The 19,154-nt window shown below is 36.4% G+C and overlaps 1 protein-coding gene across 1 annotated transcript in view; it reads left to right on the forward strand.

Annotated features, from left to right (window-relative positions):
- The window catches only part of Sarm (sterile alpha and armadillo motif), a 406,159-nt gene that overhangs the window by 166,227 nt on the left and 220,778 nt on the right, over positions 1–19,154 (forward strand). Inside the window, exon 2 of the mRNA XM_069847647.1 lies at positions 16,059–16,124. Within this exon, the coding sequence (XP_069703748.1) occupies positions 16,059–16,124 (66 nt within the window). The remainder of the gene's footprint in view (positions 1–16,058; positions 16,125–19,154) is intronic.

The following is a 19,154-nucleotide window of genomic DNA, read 5'->3' on the forward strand; positions in this document are numbered from 1 at the left end:
TGTGACCCGGCTGTTCATTCACCCCGGCATCTTGCAACACTGCGGAGCGCATCAGCAACACGCAAGACAAGTTTTCATTTATAAGGCAACGAGCCCTGTCATTCGCTCGCTAGGGGTTTCCATTGCTATATGCATATTTAGAACCACGACACTTCGTAAGGAACATCTAAAAAGGGAGGGATTCTGCATTTCGAGTGTACATGGTAGATAGTTTCTGCAACTTACCGCATTTCCTACCGCGCCGCAACGTAAGCCAGAGTTCAGATCGTGATAAAAAAATCTCATGGTATTCCTAATATCACGTCCTCATGCATGACTCATCGGTTACTGCTATTTTACACGATCTTGTTTTTTCGTTTATTCACCGCTATTGTTGACATGCCTTGTAATAGTAAGTCCTTTTTACAAAATCGAGGAAAAGTTTGAAAAACGAACAGATCGAGCGTTTTTCAAATATGCTCCCATTACATCTGCGGAAGTAGAAAGAAGTTTCTCGAAGTACGAAACAACTGCCGATCTTTCTCTTTTGATAACTCGAGGATGACTATGATGGTGTATTGCAATGCTAACTGTGGTATGTTTAGTTTTTTTTTTTCACATTATTTTAATACACGTGGCCTAGTGATACTTATTATTTTAGTAAGTTACAATAATTCCACTATGAAAGTTTGTTTTAGAATTCAGTTACTTATGAAGTAGGTAGAAATAATTACACCATAGGCGAAAATTGATCATTTTCATAGATCATTTTTTACTATTTTAGGTAATTTTAAGAGAATTTTTGAAACATTATATATATATATATATTTTTTGGAAATTTTTAGGTCATAAACACCTGTCCTAATTATAAATTACTAATTTTTAAAAAGTGCTAATTCGAAATGAGGAAATGGAACAAGTGGCCAGCTTCAAATTCTTGGGGTATACTTTAACCTCCTGAGTCCTGGGAGTGTAGTATACTATTCCATACTTCATACATGATTATGATATAAGATGTATGTGCAGATACCTAAAGTATAGTATAATATACCTGCATTTGTGCCCTAACTGTAACCTGCAGAATTTTTTCAGCATTTTCCTTCATGTCAGTAACTTTTTTAAGCGTAGAATTATATTAAAACTTTAAAGTAAAACAACAAATGTCTCAGGATTCAGGAGAACAAGCAGTAACATGAGCTGCTGCCAGGAAGTGAAAAGGAGGATAGCAACGACCAAGGAAGCTTTTAATAAAAAAGGCGCATCTTGTGCGGGCCTCTGGAAAAAGGACTAAGCAATAAACTAGTAAGGTGCTTTGTGTGGAGTGTGACATTGTATGGGTCAGAAAAATGGATATTATGTAGAAGCATTTGAAATGTGGATATGGAGAAGAATGGAGCTAGTAAAATGGATTGAGTAAGAAATGAAGTTGTGTTGGAAAGAGTGAGTGAAGAAAGAATGGTGCTGAAACTGATCCGGAAGAGAAAAAGGAATTGGCTGGATCACTGGCTGAAAAGAAACTGCCTACTGAAGGATGCACTGGAAGAAATGGTGAACGGGAGAAAAGTTCGGGCAGAAGAAAATATCAGATGATAGACAACATTAAGATATATGGATCATATGCGGAGACTGTGAGGAAAATATTGGAGAATGCTGGGTTTGCAGTGAAAGATCTGCTATTGGGAGAACACTGTATGTATGTATGTATGTATGTATTTTATTGGGTTATTTTACGACGCTGTATCAACATCTAGGTTATTTAGCGTCAGAATGAAATGAAGGTGATAATATCGGTGAAATGAGTCCGGGGTCCAGCACCGAAAGTTACCTAGCATTTGCTCGTATTGGGTTGAGAGAAAACCCCCGAAAAAACCTCAACCAGGTAACTTGCCCCGACTAGGATTCGAACCCGGGCCACCTTGCATGTATGTATGTATGTATGTATGTATGTATGTATGTATTTGACCTACAAACTAGGTGGAGACTGTGGGATCAGCTTGAGATCGGATCTGTACCTCTGACAATACAGAACACCACATTATCATGGGACAAACGTCTGCTCCTAAGACGGATTCGAACCCAGAACATCTTCCACGAAACGTTAGCCGTTGTATACAGTGCACAGCGGCCGGCAAGTCATAAAGTACGGTGAATGAAACTGAAACAAGGCGTGTTACAACAATTTTATTACACTACGCAGTAACCCAGGTCGGTGTTCACTGCCAGTCATTTATTTTCAATTCGACCGCTGTAGTTATGTTATTAATGGCGCTGTTAAATTTAACGGTCGTGGAATCATAAATGAAAGTGTGGTTACGAATTACACGTTGGAGGCAGCCGAACAACTCCAGGGTCCCATTTAGCTGTGATTCTCTGTGAAGCCGTTTTGTCGCACCTCTTCAGCACCAGTCTTCCATATGATGACGTAGTCCCTGTAAATGTAACAGAACTGACCGCCTTGGTATAGTATCTGAGTTGGTAGAGCGCTGGTTTACAACGACTGCAGAACCGATTTCAAAACTCGGCAAAGGCAGAGTTGTATTGAGGAGCTAGGTGCAATAACAGATTTAGCCAGTTAACGCTGTTATTGCTTGGATAGCTGTTCAGAAATATTTCAAGACAGTATTATCACAGTCTAGTACAGCGTTTCTCAAACTATGGTCCGCGGACCACCTGTGGTCCTCGAGTTCTGTCCTTGTGGTCCTTCAAAAAGACACGAGAAAAAATAAAATTCAAACGAATTGCGTATCACACTATAGCTGAAAATCTTAGACTTTGGAAATTACACATGGCAATCGCCTTTCATTTTTTCTCCCAGTACTAATATTTTATGAAATTTCTTACCCTAACCGTCTACCCACTTCCCACTCTACTCTCAACAACAAAAGAGGGATTGAAAGTACTATGAATGTGGTGTTTCTCGCTATCTTTTCCCTGCATATCTGGCGCCGAGCCTGAAACCCAGCCAGGGATCACCCGAATTCATAACAGAGGACCAAAGTACCGAACGTTTTCATGTATTGACACTTTCTTAATAGCTTAGCCGACACCCAGTCTGCACATTGAAATGGACACGTACTGTACATCGTACACCAATAATAGAACGTGCCAAATTTCATCTTTACTTGTTGAAAATCGGCATGTTTCTGCATTAATTTTTTATTTGTTTTTCCAGATGACGATATGAAAAATTTCAGACTCCGCCTATTTTAAAATCCGACAGGTTTACTTTTTACACTTGCGTGTTTCGTCTCTAAGTGCCGTTTCAATTTCGCGGGTTTCATACACTCGTTGGAAAGCACTTCGTAACAAACAACGCACCGAGGTTTTGGTTCATTCTCATTGCCACACCAAGTAAATCCAAGTTCCAAGTAACTCGTCATATTTACGGAAGTATTTTTTCTTTGAATAGCTTCTAATAGGACTAGATATTTCTTTAATGGGACTATAATTAATATATTTCTTCACACACAGCTTCTGAACTATTAGCACTGCCTAAATGAAGCGTATCATCATGTTCCTTTCTTTTCAAAGATCCGGATCAAAGCCAGTTTTCCATTGTTTATAATGGGCACTATTTAACAGAGACATGGCAAATACTAGCGTGTATCACATAAGGATTTCAAACAACTAACTGCTAACAGGCAAACGATGAATCAATAATGCACAGAATTTGTTATAAGTTACTTGTGATTGGCTACAAAAAATGTAATTACGAAAGTATTATAATTAATTAATTATATTTTAAAATATAAGAATACTGGTATTAAAACATGCTACGAAAATGATAAATTTGCTTTGGAAGGGAACAAAAGTAGGTGGTCCGCGGAACTGTTCTGACTTAAAAAAGTGGTCCCCACTTCAAAAAAGTTTGAGAAACGCTGGTCTAGTATATACAGTCACAAAGCTTGAGTTGTGAGGGTGCTAGAAACAATAGACTGTGCCGGTACTAATTCGCATTGTCTGTAATGAAGCGATAGTAGCGATCCTAGTGGTTAGCAACTATCTATGGATGCATATTTACTACGTATTGAGCTTCGTGACTGTATATACTAGACTGTGGTATTATTTTATCTGGAAGTATCGGTTTTCAGTCTGTAAATTCTTGTATGTGTGACGCTGTTGTTGCAGTGAAGTACAAAGTGACGCCATTATTAGTGGATTCTACTTCTATGCCATAATAGTGTTAGTGAGAACTTAAAATAATATCTAATAGCTTTACTTAATATTACAATATCAGAACATTATAAAACCATGAATTTTTCATTTATTTACAGTATAATCATTTAACATAAGATTAATTTATTACCAAATGCAAAGATTTCGTTCCTAACACTTTCAGATTTTTTAATCTATTTTTTTTTTTCAAGAGCACCCACTCCTCATTTGTGGTGGACATAGCCAAGGTTGTAAGGGTTTCCCTCATTATTCCATCCAATACTCTCTACAGTTCCCCTTTCATTATCTCCGTTTTGAAAAATAGGGCATCTCTTGTGTTTACATGACCTCCAAGCCATCGTCCGCCACAAAAGGTATTCCTCGCAGTTTATTTAAAGATTAGTAGATGGCAGTGGTTTAGATGACTCATACTTCTGTATAAGCGGCACCGAAGTCCCCCAGGCTCCTCGTCCTTGGGAATATGATTTATAAATGTATATGAAAAAGTCCACAAAATTATCTTTACAACTTCAGTTCTAAATAACAAAATAATGGAGCGAAGTATCTCAGTTTTGTTTTATATTTTATGGTCGACAATGCCGAAATGTAGTAATTATACACCTGGTAGCAGTCCTTTAATGCATGTCATTAAAGTACACCTACTCATTAAAGTTCAGGTCTTCAGCCAATGACAAGTCAGCTTTGTACCGTTATATAGATTATTCTCGGATATGCAATCGAAAGACAATTATCGAAAAGTCACGGAAGCTGGAAATCCAATACTGTCGCAGAAGGTTATGTTCTGTTACTATAATAATTAGCGTTAATTGTAAATAATATTCAAATAAATTCAATTTGTCATCTCGTTTTTCAATTCTAAATCAATTTCCAGGTTATATCAGAGTAATCTTCATCTTATTCTCTGCCAAGGTCAATGACATTCGGCCTTGGAAAAAATCAATACTTTCGCGTCTGCGCACATCTCACAATTCAGGTCAGTTCGCACATAACCATAAGAAGACCTAATTTTAAATAATTTCAAGTTAGAAATATGGTCGAGCATAAAAAGTCGTATGAAACTTGCCTATAATGGTAATTAAGACTCTCGTATGAAAATTATGAAACGAGCGCAAGCGAGTTTCATAAACAATCATACTTGCGTCTTAATTACTACCAGTATTTTCAAAATTGTCTCATAATAATCTCTTTCTATTATCTAATATTATTTGAAATATATTAACATTCTATGTATTTTAGCTTAATTCTGCTACACAGTTTATTTCAGTGTTTAATTAATAGTTCATAGTATTTTGTTGTTTAATTCGTAAATAACTCTTGTATTAACATGTAGCACTTATCTAAATCAAATTGTTGAATTCTTTGTAAGTTCATACATATGTATGTATACTTTTTGCTGGTTGAGTGGAAGAGAAGGCCTTACGGCCTTAACTCTGCCAGCTAAAATAAATCATTATTATTATTATTATTATTATTATTATTATTACTACTATTACTATTATTATTATTATTACTATTATTATTGTTGTTATTATTATTATTATTATTATTATTATTATTATTATTATTATTATTATTATTATTATTATTATTATTATTATTATTATTATTATTATAGGCTCGTTGCATAATGTAAAGGGTGCGTCAGAAAGAACGGATGGATTTCAAACTATCGATACGCAACGAGGAGAGAGATATAGTGAGGGGGACCACGACTGTTGGGTCAGCCATAGAATGCAGTTTCAGTTGAGAATATGGTGTTGGTCTGGTGTACAATGTGCTTTCATCGTAGAGACATTTTTGAAAAATGAAGAGTCTGTGATCACCACTCAGGACTCATTTCGACATCGGATGTCACGCTAGGATTCCAACTCGGAATACAATTTTGCGGTGGGTGGCTTCATTTCGTATCAGAGGTTCAACATTAAAGAAGAAATCACCTGGACGAAATTCTATTGCACTGAGATTGTCCGAGGCTACGGTAAGATCTCGCGCCCTGCGACTTCTTTCTTTGGGACCATTTGAAGGCGTAAGTTTGTAAACATCGATCACATACACTGGACGAACTGAAGACAGCGATTCGCGAAGAAATCGTGGCAATTGCACCAGCTATGACTGTGAGAGTGATGGCGAACATCAGAAAACGCCTCGATGCCTGTATTGAAAGCCAAGGACATCATATGGATAATGTTGTTTTCCATAAATAAACCGCATGTATTGGTGAATATGTTGATAACAATAAATTTTTGATTTGATGAATCTTTACAATTTTCTTGCCATGTGAAATCCATCCGTTCTTTCTGACGCACCCTGTACTAGTCACTTAAAGGAGAATCTCTTAAAGTTTTGTTTACCACCTGTATATGTGCCCCCTTCGTTGCCCCTAGGATGTCAAGACGAAAATCGATTTCCTGCCATCTCCGCTCTAGTTATCTTCAGAAACTGTTGCGGTCGCTGTAGTAGTCCTATGTCGTAGGACTTGAAACATCGAATATTCAACCGTCTGGCTGCTTTAGAGTCTGTCCAATTCCCTCGTGTGCAGTTCGGTGACTTCTTTGTGAGCGCCCACATACATTGTATGTTTCATTCAGATGCTGCACAGTTGCCACATTCCTAGCGATCCCCGATCCGCTCAATGACTCCTACTTAATTTGATTAATAGATGTGGCAACTCTCCATCCACATGTAAATAAAAGGATTTTCTAAGCGAGGGTTGTGGTTGTTTATAACAGATGAAGACAAGAATCTGTCGCAGTAAAGAAATACATTTATTTATGATAATCAATTAGTATGGGCGCTAGAGGGTTAGTCGGCAAAGTATTTTCTGTGAAACTGCACTCGAAGATATTGAACGAACTATACGAACAGATTTTGTATGAATTCAAAATCTTCACGAAGAATTTTTTAGTAGGTTATTTTACGACGCTTTATAAACATCTTAGGTTATTTAGCGTCTGAATGAGATTAAGGTGACTATTACACTTTTACTACGTCACACTACTTTTGACCAATAAAACGGTACGAAAGGACGTCTTTCAGCCAATCATGGCTGCTTATCGCACAATTTTATCCCGTCCCTAGCATTTGTTTAATTTTATCGCGTCCCTAGCATTTGTTTATTTTTATCACTACCCTAGCATTTGTTTCTTTGTTTGCCAACATTTCAAACTGCACTGGTCTGGACGTCAAAAAAAAAAAAAAAAAAAAAAAAAAAAAAACAGAAAATTACAAACCACTCCAGTCGATGCACAGCACTTTCAAATATGACTCACATTGACATTCAAGAACAAGAATTAATAAAGATCACTGGTCATAGCTATGCATCTTCCCTGAAACCCTATTTACAAATAAATGAAGAGCACCATTCGGAAATCCTGAATAAGTTGAGGGATACACCATGTACATCACCGAGTTCACTTTTTTTACGCACACGTCCAATATAACATCAACTGAACCACTAACCACTAAAACATTCAAATTTGAAAATTGTACCGACTTTCAATAATTGTTTCTTTTAAAATTATTCATGTTTATTTTTTATTTCATCATCGTTATTAAAATGTTTCTTTTTATTTCATCATCCCTAATTAAAACTTTTCTAACACTCGTTTATATTATTTAGGTTATGTTATAGCTTCTGCTAAATTGTATTTTGAATAGTCACGTATCAGAGATTTTTTAATACTAAGATTTATTGAAAATCTTCTGTCAAGTGACGTTGATTACTGGGATCGGGATAACTGAAGTGGAATGCAACTGTTTTAATAAAAATGAAACTGAATCAACAAAGCCTTCTTGACCAGTAACCGTCCACAGAGTTCAATGAAGATTCCATAGTTGCATGTATGTATTTATTCACACTGCAGTGGGTATATACCCGGTGGCAGTGGTAACTAATTACACTCAATAATGACAATAATAAACTTATTAATTAAAAATACAATTAATAATAATACTAATAATTAATACTAACAACAATTAATAATAATAACAACAACAGGGAATATACTAAATTAAATGAAACTATCACTTAAAATAACATTAAGTTGGCACAACTGATAAGAAAACAGCTATTCATAACACACTACTGCCATCTATTAGCGTAATATTTATAATGTTGAGATGGTATAAATTTGAAGACAGTTTTGTATTTTCGTAAGTCAATTAATATTGTATTGTATTGGAGTACTTCGTTACTTCTAATCTTTGTAAGCTTTCTTATAATAGTGTAATAGTCAATTAAATCCCACTCGAGTTTTGATTTTCTCTAGATAAATCAAAACCTCTAGTGAGATTACTGTTGATAATGCCGGTGAAATGAGTTCGGGGTTCAGCACCGATAGTTACCCAGCATTTGCTCATATTGGGTTGAGGGGAAAAAAACTTCAACCAGATAACTTGCCCCGACCGGCAATCGAACCCGGGCCACCTGGTTTCTCGGTCAGACGCGCTAACAGTTACTCCACAGGTGTGGACTTCTCGAAGAAGATCAACATCTTGTTCATTTGTGCTTGGTCGACCGGCGCCCGTTTGATGCCAGTCACTATCATTTTCCATAAAGTTTCTGTGTCATTCATAGATTGTTGGTCTTGATGGTACAGTAAGTAGTTTGTTTCCATACTTAGTCCTGAAATTTCGTTGGACCTGTGTATCTGATCTTGTCTCTATGAATCCACTGGTCTTGTGGAGTAGTCATTTTGGAGTTGACCGCACTCAGCACACCTGAAAACCAACGTGGACAAAGCTATGAGGAAAGCAGATTACCACTGTAGATAGCCTATGGTATAAAACGGATTTGATGGCTAGGTAGGAATGTGTGGTGTGGCGGATTGTGGGGCCGGCTTAGGTGCAGCAGAGTTGGCACGCAACTCATTTCATCACGTTTGCATAAGAAGCCTTTTAGGGTTGAAATGTTAGAGATGCCCAATGTCCCGCCCGATAAGCATCCCTATATCTCTATAATTGTAATTGAACATGCTGGTTATACAAATTTCAGCGACCCTAATGCTGATAATATTTTTCTGGTGTAACATTTATTTTGCGTCACTTACTCTGCAGATTTTGTGTATATATCCGAGAAGAATGAATATAAATAGGCTTGGAGACATAGGCTACTGATTGCATCTCGCGAGAGTCCTACGATATGTCAATTAAAATTGGTCAGATCTTGAAAACATCCAGACAGTTTTGTCCAACCCTCCTTGAGAACTGTATGTGCTATTGATAGAAATATAATAAGAAGATGAATGTTTCATCATTTATATTCTGATAGTAATGTAAAACAATAGAGAGAGCGGAACAAAAATACTGCATTACATCATAACGATTTGTTGGAAATCGGCCCTTATGCTCCTTTCTCTAGGTTTGTTAAAGACACAAGAAGGAACCGTGTCATGAAGAAATAATTTGTCCTTATTCTGTACGTTTTGCGTTTCGTAACAAATCAGTTCTTTCAGCAATGACATTCTCTTTTATGGTTAGTTTAAATTACATATTGTTCATAGGATATAAGTTAGTGAATCATTTGCTTTGGACCGAAGTAAGAAGAGGTTTGCGTATTCTAGATTGCACACAAAATGCACAGTTTTTTAATCCTAGGTATATGTACACTTCCAGAAAAAAATGGCCCACCTAATTTTACTAAGTTCTAGATACAAGGTTTAATCAATATTTTTTTAAACTGCACTCGTATTTATTGTACATTAAATATACATGCACGTGTCATTGAAAATCATTGCTTCCGTGCCTGTTGAGTCAGTCTATGAAACAGCGTCAGATTAATTTTAAGAACTGAGCTTCTATACGTGATTTTATGCAAACTTGGCAAGGACCTATTGCGATTTTTCCTGGAATCTCTTCATATACGTCTTATGGCTAGTCTTCTTCTCTGCCTTTCAAGTGATACATTTAGTATAGATCCAGGCGTTTTCTTGGTTCTAAATAACTCCTCCGTTTCCTATGTTCTGTGTGTTGCCTACATTCAGGGCAGTCCGGAAATTTATTAATTATTGTCCCTTGTGCAATTCGTATTTGTCGATAGGTGTTATTAATTTGTTATTTACTTACTGCACATGTGCTATAAGTTTATCTTACAAGAACTATCAACAACATCGATAAGGTTGTTAAAAAACACGATCGGCTAAAATGTACCTATATTGCGATACAAGTGTGATAAGTGACATTTACGAGAACGAGAAAAAGTTTGAAAAGACTCGACTTTCAATTTTCGACTTTCTGTAATACACTTAACACACATGTATTGCATACTATATTTGCACGGTGGGTAATTATGTAAAATGGGTTATATTTTATTTTAACTAAAATATTATATTTTTATGGGTATTTATATGAATTGGGTTATATTATGATAGTGATTAAAAGATGGCGCGCGTATATTGTTGTTAAGGCAATATGTTTGTAAATAAGTATTGTTGTCCGCGTCGCCTATCTTGAAAAGTATATAAACAACTCGATTTGTTATTTATTTTTAAATAATTATGGATGACGTGTACAGTGATGTAGAAATCGAAGTGACTTGGATGACTGGATGTGCCGAGTTATTACCGAACAAATCTAAACTGAGATACGGCAATTAAACAACAAAACAATCAATTTCTATTTAAAGAACATGAGTAGAGATGATAGAATTACATTTAATAATTGTACAAATTATAGTGTCACGATAAATATTTAAAAATAAATGTTTGTATTGTGATAAATTTACTTACGACACTAGTTGTTTTGGTCAGTATTTCAGCATTGACATTCCTTTGTTTCCATAGCAGCTAGATTACACGTGGAAATGTTACTTACGGTGCATATCAACAATATTCGTATGTACTAAAAATTAGTTACACCATACAAAAAATAATTAAAAAGGTAGTCTTTGTTAGTAAATTGCACTTTTGTATTTTTGGACAAATAAAGATCCTTTAATATTTTACCAAAAAGCAATGTTAATGAAATCAGTGCAATAGTTCGGGAGAAATATGATAGTATGTAAACTGATGGACAAGCAGCATTCCAAAAAACACGTCTTCAGTAATTATTATTTCTATGAAAATTTCGGAATTATTTTCTTTACAGAATCGTAGTAGGCCTAGTCTATTGTTTATATTTGTTATAATAAGAGAGATAACAAATTTGTTAAAATAATGCAATTGTACAAGAACATATTACCGAAATGTTTTGTTTCCACAGAAACATAAATGGCAAGGATACCAGTAGAAAATCTTAGTTCAGTTTTTCAGTGAGATGTATGTACACAGCTCTCATATAATAATATTATTTCCTAATGTGTGACCAGTTACGTGAACTTGACTATATTTGTAGTCATTTAGAAGAACACATTATTCTCATCACCTCAACAAAGGAATGTGAAACTTGGCTACCGGGAAATGAATAATTGCACCACAAACGTCACATAAATATTCCCGGGGATTACCGCGTCTGCTTGCTCGCCTTATTCGTATTTCTGTTTGGACATAAGAATCACTAAATTCTTCCGACGCCACCTCTTTGCACGTGTGCTTGACGCAAAAGAATAAACTCACGTTAATCATAATTTGTGTTGTTTACAGGTGATTCAAACTGACGTCCATGAATGCTACCGGTATAATATATCGCGACACTGTCACATTGCTTCACCCAGTCCATACAAATTGCTGAAAGGCCCAATTTTCGCACAATTGCTTACGTCAGTTTCATATTTTGTTTATGTATGTATGTGTGTATGTATGTATGTATGTATGTAATTATGTATGTATGTAATGTATGTATGTATTTATTTATTTTAGTAGGTTATTTTACGACGCTTTATCAACATCTTAGGTTATTTAGCGTCTGAAGGTGATAATACCGATGAAATGAGTCCGGGGTCCAGCACCGAAAGTTACCCAGCATTTGCTCAAATTAGGTTGAGGGGAAACACCGGAAAAAGCCTCAACCAGGTAACTTGCCCCGACCAGGAATCGAATCCGGACTACCTGGTTTCGCGGCCAGACGCGCTAACCGTTTTGAGCTGAAAGGAATTCGATTTCGATTTTAATTTTTGTGCCACTATGGGGTGAATAAATAATTTTCATGGATCATGTATTGTGGACTTTATAATAGAATATAATCTATCAATTTGTACGATGCGATTTTAAAAATTTTCGTTAGCTATCGATGGAGTTTTTTTTCTCTGGAGATTAGCTACCCTACCGCCAATGTGCCAATGTTAAATTTATTTATTTAATGACCCACTATCTCTATAATTACTGAAGATATACTGAAATTTTTAAAGGATAAAGATACAAGATTTCTCAGAAAGCTGGCGCGGATTTATCAAGAAATACAATTTGTAAAATAATATTTGAATTTTTTAAAATACTATAGTTTGTTTTTTATGTAAATGCCCAATTTTCTCAGTTACTATAGGCCTAAATGATGGAAGAATAAAATTTTGAACATGTTGGCAGCAATGTAATAATGAAATGAACGCACATTAAGATATGTATGTCTGCTAGTTTGATCAGAAAAATATTTTACATAAAAACAACAAAATAAAATCAACATTATTAAAAAAAATAATATATTTTATTACAACTTGCATTATTATTATTATTATTATTATTATTATTATTATTATTATTATTATGCCTATTATTATTATGCCTATTATTATGCCTATTATTATTATTATTATTATTATTATTATTATTATTATTATTATTATTATTATTATTATAAATCTGCGTCCATTTGCTTAAATCCTTGTACCTTTATCCTGTAAAAATTTCAGTAAGATATCTTGACATAATGTGTCATTAAATAAGCAAATTTAACATTGGCGGTATAAGGTAGTTAATCTCTCCTTCACCGTAGTGTACGGCAGCATTAATTAGTATTTTCAATCGATATCGACTTGCATTATTATTTTATTACTAGCTTTCTCTGTCTGTCTGTCTGTCACTCTCTCTTTGTACGGAGGAGGGAACCGAAGGCTCACACTGCAGCCTGAGGCTTATTGTGCTCACCATTCCTATTCTGTGAATGAATGGGTAGCCGAACGGCCGCGCTCTTGTACAAGTAGGCCAACAGCACGCCGCACCATAAACTTAACTCGGCCTATGGTATGGATGATGATGATATGTGAATTAATGATGTCGAAATGAGTCTGAGGTCCAACGCCGAAAGTTATCCAGCAATTCTGCTTTAATTGGTTGAGGTAAAACCCCGGAAAAGAGCCATAACCAGATAACTTGTCCCAACCAGGATTTGAACCCCGGCCCGCTCGTTTCAAGGTCAGACGTGCTATCCGTTACTCCACAGCGGTGGACATACTACTCTCTTACAGATTTACATATTGCTCTAGAAACTATTCCGAAACTTGCAATTCTTTCTGTTGGATACGAAAAAGCAATAAAGACATCTGTTACAGAAGGTTTCTTCTTGGCCATAAAGCTATTAAACGATTTAAAGAGCACTAACGGAGCTCCATGGTTAGGTTATGTGTCATGGCGGTTGCTTTGTTAAAAAAGAGTTAATGGTGCAGCTTCGATATTCAGTAATAAGTTGAAAGAAATGCAAGCGGCAATAATTTACTTTTACTGATTATGTCAGTGCCAAAGTGTGAGCACCCATTCAGAAAATTAAAAGTCGGTTTCCATGGTGTGTACGCATGTAATGTAGCCTATATGTATGTACTGTACGTATGTATACCTCCTTATCTTGTATTTTACGTGTAAAATTAATCATTTAGGACTATAACTTATCCCTTGTGTTATCAGTTGTAATTCTTCAGTCCTGTATGAACAACCACTCAGTTCCACTGGATAATACGAAAGCACTTGCTGTTATAAACGCTTAGTTCAATTAACCATTTCCTTTCTGAATATAACTGCTGTAATTTTTTTTAATTATGTTTTTTTAACAACGCTCGCAGAGGTTATATCAACGTCGCCTCGGAATTTTGTCCCGCAGGAATTCTTTTACATGCCAGTAAATCTACTGACATAAGCCTGTCGTATTTAAGCACACTTAAATGCCATCGACCTGGGCCGGGATCGAACCCGCAACTTTGCGCACAGAAGGCCAGCATTCTACCGACTGCGCCACCCAGGCTGACTAGAACTGCTCTATATCCGCGGTATTATCGAGTGCTATTTGCCAGATGTAATAACTCGTGGACGTGTATTCTGTACCACAAAAATATGCCTGATGCACTAGCCAGCCTGCATTAGGCACATTTCCGTCCTGAACGGAGTAAGAGAGCGGGTCAGAGATCAAGTTAAAATTATACAGCTTCTAGACATTGCCAAGATGAGAAGAAAAAAATTGATTGACAGTGTTGCCTAATATACATATTTATTTAGACTCTCCTGGAGGAAGTAAGATCTTTCAGTAGTCGCGTGTTTGAATTGGAAGTCACGCGTGCCGCATATTCAGATTACAGTAGTATTATATTTGCATTCCATGGTATTCGTACATCACTTCACAGCTAGAATATGGAATACGTAAAAAAATACTTAATAGTACTACAAAGTCTTAATTATAGTCACAGTCTAGTTGAAATATATACAGAAGAGTTTTACAATATACTAGTACAACACAAGGAGTTAGTATCGATACTTAATAAAAAACATAAATATTCATGAAGCGTTGTTGATTGTCATAAATTCACCTACAGAATAGAAGGCGTGAGAAGTTAGGTACTTCTTTAATTTGTCCCTAAATAATCTTATATTTTGAGTTTGATTTTTTATATCCATAGGGAGGCTATTAAAAAAATTTATTGCCGTATAACGCACTCCTTCTTGAGAGCACGATAGACTTGCCGATGGAGTATGAAAGTCATTTTTTTACAAGGATTTATGCTATGAACTGTTGCATTAGTTACAAAGTTTTCGCGATTACATACGAGGAAGTTTATTAATGAACAAATATACTGACAAGCCATGGGCATTATTTGTAGTTTTTTAAAATGGTCCTCCACGATTTCCTAGATTTGGCACCTACTATTCTAATTACTCGTTTTTGTAGTATGAATATATTGTTAGTATCTGTAGAATTTCCCCAGAAAATTATTTAAAAAATCAATACCGAGTGAAAATATATGAAGTATATTCTATTTGTGGTTTTCTGTTAACCAACAGTAAACGTGATTTATATAAATCTGGCTTTCAGGTATAGCTCCCTGTAAAGCTGACTTGAATAATTTCAAGGGAAAAATTGTTCCACGACTGGGTATCGAACCCGGAACCTTTGGCTGAGCTCGCTAACGCTCTACCGACTACTCTACTGTATCTTTTTCTTAAATTCTCTTCTTTCAGGAGAAGATCTAATCAAGGAATGCGAGTTCCCCCCCCCCACTCTTATAATTATTTTCGTTATTTTTCACTGAGAAATCAGAGAGCAATGTTATAAGAGAGAAAACTAATGCAAAAAAATGTGGTTTGATAATCATTTAACATCTTAACACCAGTTTCTTTCATAACATTTTAGGTCAGGACATTTCCCATAATATTTAGACCATTCATTCTCTTTAAACTTTGGTAATTTTTATGACATTTTAAGTATTTTTAGGTCATGAAAATTCGGACTGTGGTGATTATACACGGATATCAGTTAATACTAATATAAAATGAAGTACTGTATAGGCCTAGTAGTGAGAAGATTCTAGATTTTGGAAAACCAACAGCGAAACTTTGACAAAATTTCAGGTAATCATTGCAGCTCTGTGAAACAGGTTACACTGAAAGAATCAATAGGCAAATTTTGTATCGAATTAGTTGTTCAGGAAAGGTAAGTGATGGTCAGGTGGATCAGTGTAAACGGTCGTGACGGCAACGACATAAAGTAATTGTGATTCAGTCACTGAACACGGTGTTGTTCCAACTAAACAGGCTTGTATGTTCTTGTTGCAGACGCACCAGTCTCCAGCCAACGGCACTGGTGTGGGCGGCTCCACTAAGCCTGGCGGAGGGGGTCACGTAAGTGTCATGTACTCTTGTTCCATGCTATGAACAGTGCTTGCAAGTGTTCTCCAGTTCATTGATTCCCGCTCCGAAAGAACTCCGAATTTATACGAAAGTGAAATCCGATCATATTTATTGCGATATTTGTCACTCTAGTCACTGACTCCTACATTATTTTTTTCTGCGTAAACTACATCTTTATTGTCACTGTATATGGGGGGAAACTTGGGATTTGACTCGTATAAAAATGCACCCCCTTGTTGTTCGTGAATTCCCCTTATTCTCCTTCTCTTCCCGTTGTTTTTTATCTTCATTCCTTTCCCCTTGTTATCCTTGTTTTACTTTCTTTTACTCTGAATTCTCCTTGTTCTCTCTTGTTCAACTTGTTCCCCCTGATCTCCTTGTTCCCTTTGTTCTCCTTGTTCCCCTTGTTCTCCTTGTTCCGCGTTCTGTCTTCAACAAATTTTTCTACGTAAGGATTTAGCGTACAGTGAGGGACATAATAAATTGTTGAGTGGGCGAATATGTTTCAATATCTGTAGCGCGGTTCATAAAAGGTTATAGCTTTACTTCCTTCTCAGCATACCCATAGATATGTAATACTTATGCAGAAAAGCGAAGCAAATATCTCGTCAACATAAAGATCGAAAAGTTTCGGCTCGGAGCATGCGCAGTGTGGCATTCTTTGACTCATTGTACCTGTCGATAGGTGATCGCACCCACATATAGTTTTATGTCGAGATTTGCACCTGTTGATATTTTTAATTCCTCCTACAGACTAAAAGAAAATTCATATGAGAAGGAATTTTTTCCAACAGCAGTGTCATCTGTGGCTACAGTGCTAGCGCGTTGGCCTTTCATCCAGACGATCCTGGTTCGATTTCCAGTCAGATCTGAGTGGAATTTGAGGTGGACAATACATACGTTACAGAGGGCATTTCTCGGGGTATTCCCATTTCCCTCTTTGCATCAACACACTCCACTTCCCCCTCATTTCATCTATCATCTGTAATATTAAAAATAGGCTGGATGATGTCTGGGAATAGTACTTATTTCCGATGCTGATCAAGGTTCTGAGGGCTTGGGGCTCCGGGCTGGGTTCGGGCTCGTCAGTAGATTGTGGGTCTTCTGCAGGACCACTAATGCCACCCCGGTCATTCGTCAGACTTATAGAATCATCGTATAGCTATAGGGTGTGCAACGGGCCTAAACTGCCTAAGTGCAAGGATGCATCAAATCAGGCAGTGAAACTTGCTTCATCTCCAGCGAATATGAATTAATGAGAATGGACAATGAGCGAAATTTCCTGCTCTTTTGTTTTGTCCGCATGTGCTAATTTAGCGTTTGATTCTGCTGTAAAATGCTAGACGTCAATGTAATCGAACACCCGCGAACGGTGGAACAGCAATCCCTATTAGCTGGCAAGTCTGTTAAAGCTCGATTCACATTATACGTCACATCACCGTCACGGACCATCACCGTCCAATGCAGACTCATTCACATTTAACGGCAAGTGACCGTCAGTTTGCCGCCATCAAGACTGTAGGAACTGTGCTCTCGAACAATGCCGATATTTAGCAAACAAAAACTTGAGATGATTGCTGTCTTGTTGGACGAAGAAGAGGCCGTAAGAAGAAAACGAAACAGAATATGGATGAAAGAAATGCTCAGAAAGAGGAAGAATATAGGTGAATATCATACACTATACCGACAGTTGGAGGATGATGAAAGTTGCTTCTATAAGTATTTTAGAATGTCAAAATATGTTTTATATTTTGCTTCAAAAAATAGAAATACAAATACAAAAACAAAACACAACATTTAGAGAAGCAATTTCAGCAAAAGAAAAGTTGATGGTTTGTTTAAGGTAAGTCCTTCTAGATTGTAGTCTAAACAAAGAAGTGGAAAAGTAATTATGTCAATTAGAACAAATTATTGTTTGTCATTCCTTGCATAAAATCACTCACAGGAAAACGTTAATTATTCCACAGGGGAAAATTGTTAATAGTAGGTTTGAACTGATGATATTCCTGACACGTGTGATGGTGTAGGCGACGGTGTTTGCATAGTTGTCAGATCATGTGACGTAGTTGAGGTCGTCCTATAAGAAACCCTATCTGTTTGCAGCTGATTGTGCTGCAGCACGGGATGCTGATAGTGAGCTGGTGGTGCTGAAGAAATCGAAGGCTGCTCATTGCTTTGGGACTGGAACATCCTTTCTTGAATTTCTTCGTATTCAAGATTAGAAATTATATTGAAAATTTTTGATTTTGCCAGATTTTGTCTTAATGGTGAAAATTGTTTCACTGTGGCAGCTATGCCGTTGAAAAATGCATCTATTGGGTCCGCACTGCAGGTAGACGTCAATTGCTTTTATTTTTCATTATTTTCTAATAAATATTTCATAACGAGAGATGACGCTGTTTCCTTCTCCTGCACCTTTTTCTTTGGACGCCTTTGTGACCCTGTAACTAGAGAATCAGTGTTCTTGCTTCTGGCAGTACTGATTTTCTTAAGTCCTGTGGATGTGAAGCAGCAATCTCTGCAGTCTCTTCATTTGTATCATTGTTCAAACTTTCTTCTTTTCCTTGATTGTTCGAATCGTCACTGCCTTGAGGTTCAACGTTTCCTATAGTTTCTCTTTCTTTAATAAACGGGATCAGAAATAACATATAATCTTCATATTTCCATTTTTTTTTCGGTGTTGGTTGCCTGTCCGCTCTTAGTCTTCCTCTTTTTTAATGCCTTTCTAAACTGATCCCTTAATGAAATCCACCTCACTTTGCATTCTGGACCTGAAAAGATTGAATTGGCCTCATTCATCATACAGTAAGACGGTCAGATTATAACAAATTTTGGGTTCACGAAGTCCGAAATATCAGGATCTCGTGTAATTCGAGAAGAAATTCGTCACAACGGAAATCATATTCATAACAAATCAGTAATACATATAGTCACCATCTAGTTCACAACAATAGAACATACCTTCGGATTTCAATCAAAAGATACTAGCAATATGACCAAAGATGTTAAAGCGAGTATAAA

Source organism: Periplaneta americana, chromosome 15 (assembly GCF_040183065.1).
Source record: "Periplaneta americana isolate PAMFEO1 chromosome 15, P.americana_PAMFEO1_priV1, whole genome shotgun sequence".
NCBI classification, from domain to species: Eukaryota; Metazoa; Arthropoda; class Insecta; order Blattodea; family Blattidae; genus Periplaneta; species Periplaneta americana.